Source organism: Pantherophis guttatus, chromosome 5 (assembly GCF_059756535.1).
Source record: "Pantherophis guttatus breed Tessera chromosome 5, ASM5975653v1, whole genome shotgun sequence".
NCBI classification, from domain to species: domain Eukaryota; kingdom Metazoa; phylum Chordata; class Lepidosauria; order Squamata; family Colubridae; genus Pantherophis; species Pantherophis guttatus.
This window is the reverse complement of record NC_142067.1, coordinates 5,132,993-5,146,764: the sequence shown is the minus strand read 5'-3', so window position 1 is coordinate 5,146,764 and position 13,772 is coordinate 5,132,993. Positions and strand designations below refer to the sequence as shown.

The window sequence follows — 13,772 nt, the reverse complement described above, 5'->3', positions numbered from 1 at the left end:
GTAAAGACTTATTAAGTAGGCATATGCTGCCATCTTACCCTTGCTGTCCTACATGTCCCGCTAAGAAGGGGCAAATCAGGTATATTACGCAACTCAGATCAAATGCAGAGATTGCTCTAGAAGTGGACAAACTTCTTTTGCCCAGGGTCCCGTACTGGATGGTGCCTCCAATTTTGGCACAAGCTCAGCAAATGAAAAAAGGCAGTTGAATGATCCTCTTCCCCTTAGCTAGGCAGCCAGCTGCACCAATGTATTTGTACAGCCTATTTTTAGTAAGTAAATTTTCAATCAGTAGACTAGTGATGATCTCTTCGTCTTCGTCTCCTCCTCCTCCTCCTCTATCTTCTATCTTCTACTATCTATATAAAAAAGGCTGTATGTATGTATGTTCCAGCATAACTCTGGAACGCCTCAAGTAATTTAAACCAAACTTGGTACGCAGATGACTTACACTCTGGAAACAAATACTGGGGGCTAAGAAACCCCTGGGGAGGGTGTCTGTGTGTTCCAGCATCATTTGGGAACAACTCGAGCTATTTCAACCAAACTTGGTACACAGATGACTTATTATCTGGAAATAAATATTGTGGGGGTAAGACACCCCTAGCAACCCTAGGTGTAGGGTGTGTGTGTGTGTGTGTTCCAGCATAACTCTGGAACGCCTCGAGCAATTTCAGGATTGGGATAAAGAAATACCCGGGCAACGCCGGGTTATCAGCTAGTTGATAATAAAATTGAAAAACACCAACATTATGATGGTTTTATTGAGGACTTTTCATCCAAAAGGTTTAACCTCAATAAATTCTAGCTATGTCATGAAGTCACCAATTTGTATTCCTTATATCAGAGGAAGGTATATGAACATAGAATGAATTCATCATATAGTCCTTGGCTTACAACTATTTGTTAAGTGACCATTTGAAGTTATGACAGCACTGAAAAAAGTGAGTTATGACTATTTTTCACCCTTATGACCGGCGCAACATGATCATGTGATCAAAACTTGGGCGCTTGGCAACTGGCTTGCATTGTTCTGACCCAGCCTTAGCCGAAGCAAGAAATGGACTCCTTGTCACAAAAAACTCCCTCTTTATTTACTTCTTGTGAATTAATGGCATTCACCCACCGAAAAATCCAAGCAAAAGTCCTGCAAGGAGTTAAATGCAGCAACACACCTTATCAGTTCCTTGCGATAACCAAAAGGCTGCAAATTAAGTTCTGGCAAGCCGTCTTTGATGCACGAAACACAATGAGGAAAATCTCCAGAAATACAAACTGTTGTCTTCTACGACAACCACACCCCTTTCCTTCTATTTATTCCCCAGCCAGGGAGGGGCCATTCAGCATCCACGTGTGCCTTGCTTCCTGAGTCGACTCCTTGTCCTCCATTGTTCACCTCTCCTAACTACTCTGCACATATGTGCATCTGGAACAGGCCCCAGCTGTTCTTCCTCCTCACTCATAGCAGCCTCCAAAAGCAGATGCCTCTCCGGTGGCTGGGAAATGTCAAACGGCCCTGGCTCTATCTCTGCATCCGATGCAGAGCATCCATCAGAACCTTCCCCAGACTCCAGAACTGGCCCAAATTCCTCTCCAACCTCCTCATCGTCCAAGTCTGCCGCCAGCTCCGCTGGCAGCTGGCGAGCCACAACATGTATTTATGATGGCTGCAATGTCTCAGGATCGTATGATCCTTTTGTGACTTTCTAACAAGCCATTGATGGAAATAAAGCTTAAATTGTATTTGGCATAGCACCATTTGTAGAAATACTAGCTATTTGTGATGTAGAAAACTTAAGAGAAACTTGTTCTGAAAGTAAAAATAGAAACCGCTAACAGTAAATACTAAAAGAAAAGATAATGTCAATCTTCATGTTAGCAAACATACAAATGAAATTGAAGAAAAGCATGGGCAGTATATAGATATTATAATGAAGAATAGAATAGAATAGAATAGAATAGAATAGAATAGAATAGAATAGAATAGAATAGAATAGAATAGAATAGAAGAATAGAATAGAATAGAATAGAATAGAACAGAACAGAACAGAACAGAACAGAACAGAACAGAACAGAACAACAACAGAACAGAACAGAATTGTTTATTGGCCAAGCGTGATTGGACACACAAGGAATTTGTCTTTGGTGCATACGCTCTCAGTGTACATAAAAGAAAAGATACGTTTGCGGGAGGGAATCATTTAAGTCAGGGGTGTCCAACCTTGGCCACTTTAAGCCTGGAGGACTTCAACTCCCAGAATTCCCCAGTCAGAGATGGGAAACTGCAGAGGTTTCCAACCTTGGCCACTTTAAGCCTGGAGGACTTCAACTCCCAGAATTCCCCAGTCAGAGATGGGAAACTGCAGAGGTGTCCAACCTTGGCCACTTTAAGCCTGGAGGACTTCAACTCCCAGCAAAGCTGGCTGAGGAATTCTGGGAGTTGAAGTCCTCCAGGCTTAAAAGTGGCCAAGGTTGGACACTCCCCCACTTGACAAGGATAACAAGCCGATTGGGTGAGTTTAGTCTCGTGACCGGAGCTGGCCTCGGAATCTCCTCCTCCTGCCTCAGCCCTCCGCGGTCCATTGCGCGCGCAGGCGCGCCAGCTGCTTTGCGTTTCCCGCCTTTTCCTTTTGGGACACGCCCTTCTCTCTCATCTCCTTCCCAACTCGCTTCAACTGCCAACTGGAGAGCTGAGGAAGAAGCCGCCGCCATTTTGTCGGCGCGAGCGATTCAAGGGTGCGAACAACAACAAAAAAAAAACCACAGGTAAGATGTGGAAAACAGCGGCGGAGGCCGTTAGAAATTCAGGGGGACCCGCTCGCCCAGACAGACAGACCGACCTGAGGCAACTCTGAAACTTCCGTGATTTACCTCACCGTTAGTAGCCTCGTAGCCGGTAGGGGAGTACGAATTCTCGGTTTCGATTTATAAAAAACTCGATTTTTTAATGGAGGGCCGGATCAGCATTGTGGTTGTCGTTTGTGAGGGGAGGTCGGTTGACACCCCTGGGGCTAGAAACACGAGGACTCCACTCCAGTTCTTTCTGGCCATTGAGTCTTTAATTCGACTTGTAAATTTACCGAGTCCCCCCATTTAATGGAGTATAGGAAGGGGTTTGTTCTTTTCATCCTTGTTTTTTTCCCCCCTTTGGCCCGGAGAAAAGACTGCTTCCCACACCCTGTTTTCCAACCTTGGTGGATTTCCAACTCCCAAGAATTCCTCAAAAAGATTTAGAATCCTTATTTTCATAATGTTCTGGACAAGGTTTTCGATAACCTGAAAGCTGATTTCTTGATAACGGATTTCTTCGTTAGTGGGCCTGTTCTTCCCCATGATGAGATTCCAACCAAATTCTTCATGGGTGAGATTTAAAATCCCCAAAATTTTATACTCACAATTCCCAAGACAAGTCTGGTTAACAAAATCAAAGATTTATTGGAGAGAAACATGAAAATAAAATAAAAATAAAAAGAGGTTGCAAGCGCGGCCTCTTCGACTCTTCCCAAATGGATTGAGATTGTAATAGGAAGTTAGCACCCACCCCTTTCCTAGAAGAATGAAATATTTTGGGAAATATTAAAAAGGCAGAATATTATGTTTCCCTGGATGAGAAATGGAGAAGCATGTTTTAAAGACGAAGCAGCTCCCATCTTCCTGTGTCCCCCCCCCTTTGTCAATGGGCCAGAGGCAGAAACTCAATTCCCCCCCACCCTTTGTCAATGGACCATCATCTGCAACACAATAGGACCCATCTAGCAACAGAAACTCACCACATGGCTCTTGGGAAGATTTCATCAGCCAGCAAGGCCAGCTAAAAACCCCATCCCCTGGGAGTCTGATAACCAATTGGGATATTATCTAATGTTACCTAATTTTAAGTTCTATTTAATTGGGCCAAACTATGTTATAATAATAATTTTAATTAGCAATTTTATGATGTTTGTGTATCTATATTTTTCTTGACTGTACACCGCCTTGAGTCCTACGGGAGAAAGGCGGTATAGAAATTAATTAAATAAATAAATAAATAAATATTGAAAAGCCATATATGGCCATCAATTTCCATACTGCTTTTCGGTTGATTTTGGATCACAGGAAACGGCTGAGGGCCTTGGGGATCCCCCATCTTCAATACGGGTTCTTGTTTGTCTAAAAAGGATTAAAAATGGCCGAGAATGTGGTGGAGTCGGGCTCGCCTTCAGCCAAGAGGCCTAAACTTTCTTCACCGGCACTGTCTGTCTCTGCAAGCGATGGCACAGGTCAGTCTTGGGCATAGATCCCTTCATTTTACCTTATCACAAACAGACTCTCTTTTTTGGGGCAGCCTTTTTTGCTATCTACTTGTTTTTAGCTTATATTTTGCCATATTACTTTGGATGTCTAACTGACATTAAGTTTTATTTCTTTTGAAGAGGCTGTAAATGAGTTGATCCTTACCTCTGAGGGCTTGCAGCACTTGAAATCTTGTAAAAAGTGATCTTCTGTTGCATAGTTATTATCTGTGTATTGATAGTGTCTTTTCTTCAAATCTTAAACTCGTTTAATCTGAAGAGTCCTTATTTTTCATTTTACCAATGTTCTGATGGCTAAGTTTTAATTTCCTTTACTTCCATCAATTATTTAGTACTAATATTGTTTCATAAAGAGGTGATTACAGTTGCTGATAGAATTCTTTTTGATGCTTTTCTTAAGACAGCTTCATTAGATCAATACTGAAAAACAATATAGACTTGGTCATCTGGTTTTGTTCAGAGGCTAAAATGTCTGAATTTCCCCTGAAGTCATGCCTTATTTGTAAAAATGAATATAGTAACACTTGTTCACTTATTTATTTATTGAACAAATCAACTAGATAGAAATACTACAACTCTTGAAATTAGGGATGCATATTACAGTTCATTTGATAACTCTTTTTATAGGTTCTCTTGGAAGTTCAGGCACCTATTGTATTTTTCGGAGTATAAGACGCACCTTCCCCTCCCCCTAAAAGGGGGTGAAAATTTGGGTGTGTCTTATACACTGAATGTAGCCCCGCCCACCCACTGGCCCCCACCCTTTGGCCCCTGCCTCGCAGCAAGAAGAAACAGTCCATTTCAGCTTCAGCACAGCCTAATTAGCACAAGTTGATTGTCCTTTGGATCGGCTTCCTGGGTCTCAGCTGTTTCAGGCTGCACGGATTGCCATTGCCTATCGTTGCAGAGGCCTCTGCTGCTTGCTGAATGGAGATAAATTGCTGGGAGTAGATTTTTTTTCTTGTGCTAATCAAGCTATGCTGAAAACGAAAATGAAAATACAGCAGGCTGTTGGCTGCAACAAGGCAAAATTGCTGGGAGGCAAAGGCAGTCGGGAGCGTCTTATACTCCAAAAAACTCTGTATATTACTCTGAAGCAGTGGTTCTCAACCTTCCTAATGCCGCGACCCTTTAATACAGTTCCTCATGTTGTGGTGACCCCCACCCAGGGGTGGGTTCTAAATTTTTTTACTACTGGTTTTGTGGGTGTGGCTTATTTTGTGGGCGTGGCTTGGAGGTCATGTGACTGGGTGGGCGTGGCTAGCTGGTCATGTGACCGGGTGGCCGTGGCTATGTGTATAGGGACTACTCAGAGGGCTGAAAAAAGTCATTTCTGACAGGTCCTCGCACTTTTGACTGGTCCTCACACTTATGACCATCCTCACATTTATACCCGTGCAGCATTCTTAACAACCATGTCACTCATTTCACAACTGCTTCTTTTCACCATGGTGACAAGATAGGGCAAAAACGTAAAATGTGAGGACAGTCGTAAGTTCGAGGACTGGTCAAAAGTGCGAGGACCAGTCAGAAATAACTTTTTCAGCCCTCTGAGTAGTCCATATGATAAAAGGATGCAGCAATAGAGAGGGATGAAGGAAGGGAAGGGAAATTAGAGTAGGAGTGAGGGTAAGAGAGAAGGAAAAGGAGAAAGGAAGAGGAAGTAGGGAGAAGAAGAGGGAGAGGAAGAGAAAGTAAGAAGGAAAGAAAAGAGAGGTGGTAGGTTTGAGGAGAAAGATTGCTGTACAATAAAAAAGATGAAAGGGAAGAAAGCCAACCCCAAACAAATATAAAGATATTAAGATAAAGAATGAATTGTTAAACTTTAAAGAATAAAAGAGAACAAATATGAATAAATAACAATAATTAGAAACACACATACAAACATACAATGTATTTTCTTTGAACAGAGTATTTGGCCGGTTCATAAATTTAAACAGTGTTTAGTCATTTCAATTAAATTTACAATTTCTATATTTCCTTTTTGCCATATTTATTCCTCATCTATTTTTGTAAAAAACCAATATTACCCTTCATCCTCATCTCTAATCTTAATCAAATTCAATTTTTCCCTTCTATATTATACCCTTTCCCATTGTCATCTATTTTTATATCCATCCTCACATTGGTTAATTATGTAATATTACAGTTGTTTAATATGAATTCAACATTTTAATATAAATCAATTAGTTATATAACTACCTTTTTTGTATATTAATCAATATGAACATGAATATTCCAATTATTTCCATGCAATCCAATTTCTTACAAATCAATTAATTATATTTACCAATAATAATAAACCAAATAATTTCCCCCATATATTCCTCCAAACCACAACTTAACCATTTCTGCTTTCAACACAATATACAATTAATAGTATCTCAATTATTACAATTCCCTAGTTAAATAGAGCTTTTTTTCTTTTGTGTTTTAAAATCTTGAACTCTCCTCTTTTCCCCTAAATTTCCCATTGTTTGCACCTACCTTTTTTGGTGAGGAAAAAGAAAAGAAATTTGCCTGCCTAGTTTTCCAACCTTGCAACAGCAAAGCAGTTTCAGTTTCGTTTTTCAGTATAGGTAGGGGGAAAAAATCTGCACTCTTTGCAAGCAAGCAGCAGAGCCCTGAGCAAAAAAGCTGAGAGCAAATCAGCTGAGGGTCGAGAGCCCATCTAATCAAGGGTTAATTAGCCTATGCTGAAGCTCCGCGGGCCAATAAAATTACAAAAAAACACCGAACTATTTGTTAAATTGCTGGCTCCCCCGCCCCTTGCCCACCACTATTTATTGGCAATAAATAGTGGTGCGGAGGGGCGGGGCAAGCCAGCAATTTAACCAACAGTTCGGCTGCACCACTGGCTATAGAGTGGCTCTTTGAAGCCCCGCAGCAAGAATTTAAACCGTTTTTTTTTCCTCTAGCCAACGGAGGCAGCAATAGATTGGGAGTGGGCAGGGTAAACGAACGGCCGGCGATCCAACAGAGCAGAGAGTGAGGGTGAGTGAAGGCGTGGGGGGGGCGAGAGAGGGCTTTGGCGACCTCTGTGAAATGGCCGTTCGACCCCCAAAGGGTTCGCCACCCCCAGGTTGAGAACCGCTGCTCTAAAGAATAATTTGATTGCAAAAGAAAAATTGTGTTGTTTTCCTGAGTTTAGGATTAGTCTGTGCAATAGTTCTTTTCATTTTATCAGAAGAAATTAACTGGAATCCTTCAACCAAAAATGTAGACATTCTGATTATTAATGGTAGCCAGACTTGTTCATTGAATTTGTTTCGTACTGCATATATAAATACAGGGGGAAATGGCTGATTTGTATTTGATAGGGTGTGGGTGTGTGTGTGTGTGTGTGTGTGTGTGTGTGTGTTTGTGTTTGTCTGAATGCTGGTTGGATACATTAGGTAATTTGGAATGCTGCTTCTGAAGGCTGCACTGACATATCCAAATTTGGGGATGGGTACAGGTGGGCCAAATCAAGGTCCGTCAACACATTCCACTGCAGGAATGATGCCAACAGTAAATAGTCCAGTAAATCAGCCTGGAATGGGAATGAATGCTGGCATGAATCCTGTGTTGTCTGCAGGAAATGGGCAAGGAATGATGCAAGGACAAGTTATGAATGGTTCAATTGGAGCTGGAAGAGGATATTCCAATATGTCATATCCAAACCCAGGAATGGGAAATGCTGATATTCTAATTGCAGAGACATCACAGCAAGGTTCTCCTCAAATGGGAGGGCAGGCGAGCCTGAGAGGTCCACAGCCTGGAGCAATGAACAAGGTATGTCAAAGGTTTTATTTTGAATATTGACAATGAAAAATACAGTTTCAAAGTGCCATCCTTTAGGGATGCTTTTGGGTGTCTTGCCAGATGCTTCCAGCATGTTTGCAGATGAAACATATAATACATATAACACAAACCTATACATAACCTTATCAATGCATATTAAGGATAAATTTTACATGGGTATGAACTGTATAATAACCCTGAAGACTATAGGAGTCTAGGTATAGTACATTATCCAAAACAGTTGCTTGAATTTATAAATATGGAAGGTTTTCCATATGTAGAATGATTGTGCATGAGGTAATAAGTTAATAATTTGTCTAGTTGCAAGTGTTAAAAACTCCAAAGGCTAATAATTATCGTTCTTTAGAGTAGCACTAATAATAGAACATGTGAGAGAAGATTATATTGGCTTTGTGACTTGAATCTTGTGCTTTGGAAAATGTAGATGTAAAATAACATGATGCTACTTTTCAAGACCCAAATTATTGCATTGAATGCAAAACAGGATGGGTAAAAATAGATTTTTTTTAAAAAAATCAGATCTTTAGAAATTTAAATTGGTTTTTTTAAAATTTAAATCAGAATGTTTTTTATTTTTTATTTTTATCAAATTCATTTTAATAAAATGCTTGTTTTCTATCCAGATCAGGCACTTACTTGAGGCCACATAATTGTAATCCAGTCCAAGCTAGTCCTGCAGCACTCTGCCAGCTGAAAACAGGCCGCGCACAGGTTCCTGGGCGGCCCCGTTTTTGGCCTCCACGGCCTCCTGCAGCACTCTCTTGGCCATAGGGGGGCCACCTGTTTTGGACGACAGAGGCACTGCAGGTCGGTCCTTTGATATTTCCAGACCAGCCCTGCGGGCCAGATCTAAGCATCCCGCAGGCCAAATTCAGCCTGCGGGCCTTGAGTTTCACACCCCTGGTCTAAATAGAACAGTTTTACTTAAGGAGATCAACATGGATCAGTGACTATTGATTTCTGAAAATTTGCACGATAAACACGATAAACAGCATTGTAACACTGTTCCTTCAATTCCCTGTTGTTAGATTCTTTTGCCTTTTTAAAATTACCTATTACCAAATTAACGTAGCTGTCTCACATAGCTGTATTGAAATTAGTTATAAGTATATAACATATTTAAATAGGGAGATAATTCCAAGTTCTCATTATTCTGTATATCTGCTATTGACAGCTATTCTAGCAGGTGGAACATAGTATGGGAACAGTGCAGTAAAAAGAATTTGGAATATGAACAATGAGAGCAGAGTAACTCTTGGGTTTTTTTGTGGAATTCAGCTGTTTCTAGATGCATTTTAGCAGAATAGCAAAATACTAATTTAAATTCTTAATATATTTGTTATATTTAAAGTATATTTAAAATGGCACGCGTGCCATAGGTTCACCATCACGGTGCTATGGTATAGCACTTGCAAAGCCTATAGGTGACTTGTGAATCAATAGCTTGATTTCCATTAATTCTTAGATAATACTATTTTAATCCAGATTCTCTCTACCCTGAGATCATTCAGAGTAATCATACTTACAATGTAACTTACTTGCTTGTGCATTTATAAAATTTATTGACTACTGCAATCTGTCACACAAAAAGCAAAGCATCACACAAGTAACCTTGAGAGCTTATTGAAATTAGGTCAGGATGGAGCTGTATAAATTCAGTATTGTCAGTTTAATTCTAGGACAGTATTTTTCAAACTTTGCAATTTTAAGATATGTGGACTTCAACTTTCAAAATTATCCAGCTGCCAGTGGTGAAATCTGAAGCGGTTTGCTACCGGTTTGCTGGCTGTGCATGCACGCCAAGTGTGCGCTGCAGGCGCAGTGTGCACCAAATGTGCGCTGCACGTTTGAAAAGCTCGAACCGGTAGTTTAAAAAAGCTACTATCCGACAATCAGCTGTGCTGTGCGGTTTAGCTTTGCTAGAAAGCAGGATTTCCTGCTTTCTAGCAAAGCTAAACCACGTGACATAGCTGATTCCCCACTTCTCCCTCGCTGTTCTACTTATCTTCCAAGCCTTCTTTTGGCACATGCTTTTTTTTTACTACCGGTTCACCCGAAACGGTAGTTTTTCTCACTATAGATTTGTGCGAACTGGTAGTATTTCACCCCTGCCAGCTACCATGCTAGCTAGGGAATACTGAGCGTTGGAGTCCACACATCTTAAATAGAATTGATGGCCCACCTATAATAATATTGTCAGTCTCAGAAGGTATCTCTACTTCATTTTAATGCCATATTGTTGCTGCTGACGATCATTCTCTGTTTAGGATGATGACTTGGGCATTGCCCGCAATAACACTGAAAACCCTGAGCACAAGATGGAGAAACCGGGCCTCGGTATTGATGATGAGAGCAACAACCAACGGGCAGCTGTCACTCGGAGTCGTGCTGATTCATATCGCCTGTCTCTCCAGCGCTGCATCCAGTCTTTAGTTCATGCCTGCCAGTGCCACAATGTCAACTGTTCATTTCCAAAATGTCAAAAAATGAAGAGAGTTGTCCAGCACACCAAAAGATGCAAAGCCAAAGCCAATGAAGGGTGTCCAGTTTGCAAACAACTCATTGCTCTTTGCTGCTACCATGCTAAGCACTGCCAGGAGATCAAGTGTCCAGTGCCATTTTGCCTAAACATCAAACATAAACTTCGTCAGCGTCAGCGTCGCCTACAACAGGCCCAGATGCTCCTGAGGAAGATGAAAGCATCCGGAGGGTGAAGGCATAGAGGGACAACAGCAAGGGTTGCCTTCAACAGTAGTTTGTTTAAAATAAAATTTAAAAAAACCAGCTGAAATGGGGGACAATGGAATAAAGAAAATATATTTTTTGTTATGGCTGGGACTGTAACCAGTCCTTTTTTGTTTGTTTGTTTGTTTTTGTTTCCTGTTGAGTGGCCACACAAACAAAGGTTGAGAATATATGTGGTATCTTTATTGTCTTACATAGTGACATTATATAGTTCGTTACTTTCAAGTTACAGCGTACTTGGCAGAATATCATTGGCTCACAGAATCTTCCAGGTAACTTAAGTCATAGGTCCGTGATGGTGAACCTATGGCACGCGTGCCACAGGTGGCACGTGGAGTCATATCGGTGGGCATGCAAGTGTTGCCCTAGCTCAGGTCCAGTGCACAAGTGCACCGGCCAGTTGATTTTTGGGCCTTCCGGTCCCACTGGAAGTCGGGAAACGGGCTGTTTCTGGCCTCTGGAAGGCCTCTGGGGGTGGGTGGGAAAGGCAGTTTTTGCCCTCCCCAGGCTCCTAGAAAGCCTCTGGAGTCTGGGGAGGGCGAAAAATGGATCTTCTGGTCCCACCGGAAGTCGGGAAATGGGCTGTTTCTGGTCTCCGGAGGGCCTCCGGTGGGGTGGGGAAGGCCATTTTCGCCCTCCCCAGGCTCCAAGAAAGCCTCTGGAGCCTGGGGAGGGCAAAAAACGGGCCTACTGGACCCACCGTGCCATCTTGTGCCAAAAGCAGGGGGGAGCGTGGGGGGGGTCACATGCCTATGCGTGGGAGGGCACATGCGTTTGAATTATGGAGGTGGGCACGCCTACCCGCGTCCCTCCCACACTTCCCCCACTTTTGGCACATGGCAGCAAAAAGGTTAGCCATCACTGTCATAGGTTAATCATTACTGCTGGCTTAAGCACTTCTAATATTTAGCTATAATTAAAATCTAACACACATCCCACTTCCTCTCCTCCTGTTCCTCTTGTTTACAGAGTTAGAGTCTTTATCTTCTAATGTCATTTCCTGGCGCTTACGTGCAAGGAACCTTCCTTATCTGAGGTTTGCCATCCAAGATAGGAAAATCCCTGCACATACGCAGACTGCAGATTTCCTACAGTTTCCCTTCGCACGTTTTGGGGAAGGTGCTTGGGAGCAGATAGTTGTTTGGCTGCTGACCAAATGACTTCCTTCACTAGCCCCAAACAGGTTTTTTTTAAAAAAAAAAATGAAAATATTGATAGTTATAATTTAGATATATATAAAACAATAATTTTCTTCCTTGGTTGGAAAGATGTCAATTCTTTTAAAAACTGGAAAAAAATATTAAGAAATCCAGTCTCCTTTCCGAAGTCTACTTTTGTCCTCCCAAGAACTTTCTGTACCAGAGTCTGAGCTTACACTTCAAGTGTTAAAATTTGTACGTGTAGAAAAGAAAACTTTTTGCAAATATATGGCAGCTGCTGCCAAATGGATGTAGTGTATATATATATATATATATATTGTGGTTTGTTTTCCTGGAAGGTTTTTTTGTTATTTTTACATCTAACAAAGGAAAAAACTAAAGAGGGTAAGAAACTATTCCAAGGGTAAAATTTTAACCCGAGTGAAAATCCCTGGGGTTTCTTCTTTATGCTTGCTTTCCCTTTCCCTTTTTCTTCTGTTCTATTTTTTGTAAAATTTGAAACTAGAAAGGAAAAAACCCATAAATGTTGTAAATCAGGGTTGTCAAACTGGGTTTCTTCAATTATATAAATAATTATATAAATTAAATAAATAAATAAGGGCCGGTGCAGCATTGTATTTCTTCTCCGTAGGCCGGTAGGGGAGGGAGACGGATGCCTCTTGCAGCACCCTTCTGGCCAAAATGAGGGCGTGGGCTGCACCTTGTTTTTGGCCTTCTGCAGCATTCTGCTGGCCGTTTTTGGCTGGCATGGTGCTGCTGGAGGATGGGGAGGCTCACGTGGCCTGTTTTGGTCGGCAGGGGCACCGCAGGCCAGTCCTTTGACATTTCCAGGCCGGCCCTGCATGCCTTGAGTTTGACACCCCTGCTCTAATCACTGAATAACAGGCCCCATGATGCAGAGGCTTGGGAGGAAATTGTAGAGCAAAGGGGGGCCCTTTTGCTAGCCTGACACCCCAAAAATGGGTCCTGTAATCTTCCCCCTATTTAAGGATCCGCCAGTATCCAGTCTGCAAAGGCACTTCTTCGTCCGCCCGCTGAAAACTATTCCTCAGGTGAATCGCTTCCGAGCCTTTTGAGTCAAAGAATCCGTTTGTAACTTGGCTCAGCCCGGAAATGGTTTGGTTTGGGAGTCCACCTGCGTGAGTGTCTACGAACGATGCTCTGAATTCCGGCAAGGCTTTCCTGCTCTTTGGAAACAAGACCATAATTTAAAAAATCCATCCATTTTGCAGGTTTTAGGATAGTCAAGAAACACCTCAAAGACCAGACTCCCAGCTACAGACCAAGGGTTAGGTTGATTCTTCTCTCAAATGGTGGAGGTCTCCTGGCCTTGCTGCTTGCCAGCTCTACCTTCTCTCTCCTTTTTTAAAATTTTTATTCCCCACCCCGACAAAAAATGCTGCGCCTGGCTAATAAAGTCTCATCGTCTCAGTCTTGAATGCAAGTAGCCCTCGACGTACAGTAGGACCACTATTGAGCCCACCAGTTCTGGCCTCACTTTCGACCCACAACCCTTTACCGCTTAGATGCGGTTATGGGGGTCCAAGGTTAAGGGGGAAGGGAGTTGTGGGACATAAACACTGCCCCTTTTCTACGTGTTCCAGATCTGCCCCCCAGATCTGGAGACAAGGTCAGAATTAGGAAATCGGGATGCTCGAAGCGATGGCATTAGGACTTCTGGCCGTCTTCCACTTTACGGTCAAGGGTGGGACGGTCTTAAAAAAAAAAAGACAGAGATTGGAAGAGATCCAGGATGAAGTGAGATGCTCTA

General features: G+C 42.2%; 1 protein-coding gene across 6 annotated transcripts; it reads left to right on the top strand.

The window, feature by feature from the left end:
* Positions 1-2,521: 2,521 nt before the first annotated feature.
* On the top strand, positions 2,522-10,926 carry LOC117660220 (histone acetyltransferase p300-like). 6 transcript variants are annotated; one of them, XM_087895760.1, is made up of 4 exons: positions 2,522-2,766; positions 4,096-4,259; positions 7,870-8,066; positions 10,364-10,926. In XM_087895760.1, the coding sequence occupies exons 2-4, from the start codon at positions 4,166-4,168 to the stop codon at positions 10,808-10,810; spliced, it is 738 nt and encodes a 245-aa protein (XP_087751886.1). In that variant the 5' UTR covers positions 2,522-2,766; positions 4,096-4,165; the 3' UTR covers positions 10,811-10,926. The 6 variants fall into 6 exon arrangements, with proteins under 6 accessions (XP_087751886.1, XP_087751890.1, XP_087751888.1 ...); XM_087895764.1 differs by having other exon boundaries at positions 2,523-2,766; positions 4,158-4,259; positions 7,990-8,066; XM_087895762.1 differs by having other exon boundaries at positions 2,528-2,766; positions 7,990-8,066.
* Positions 10,927-13,772: the final 2,846 nt, after the last annotated feature.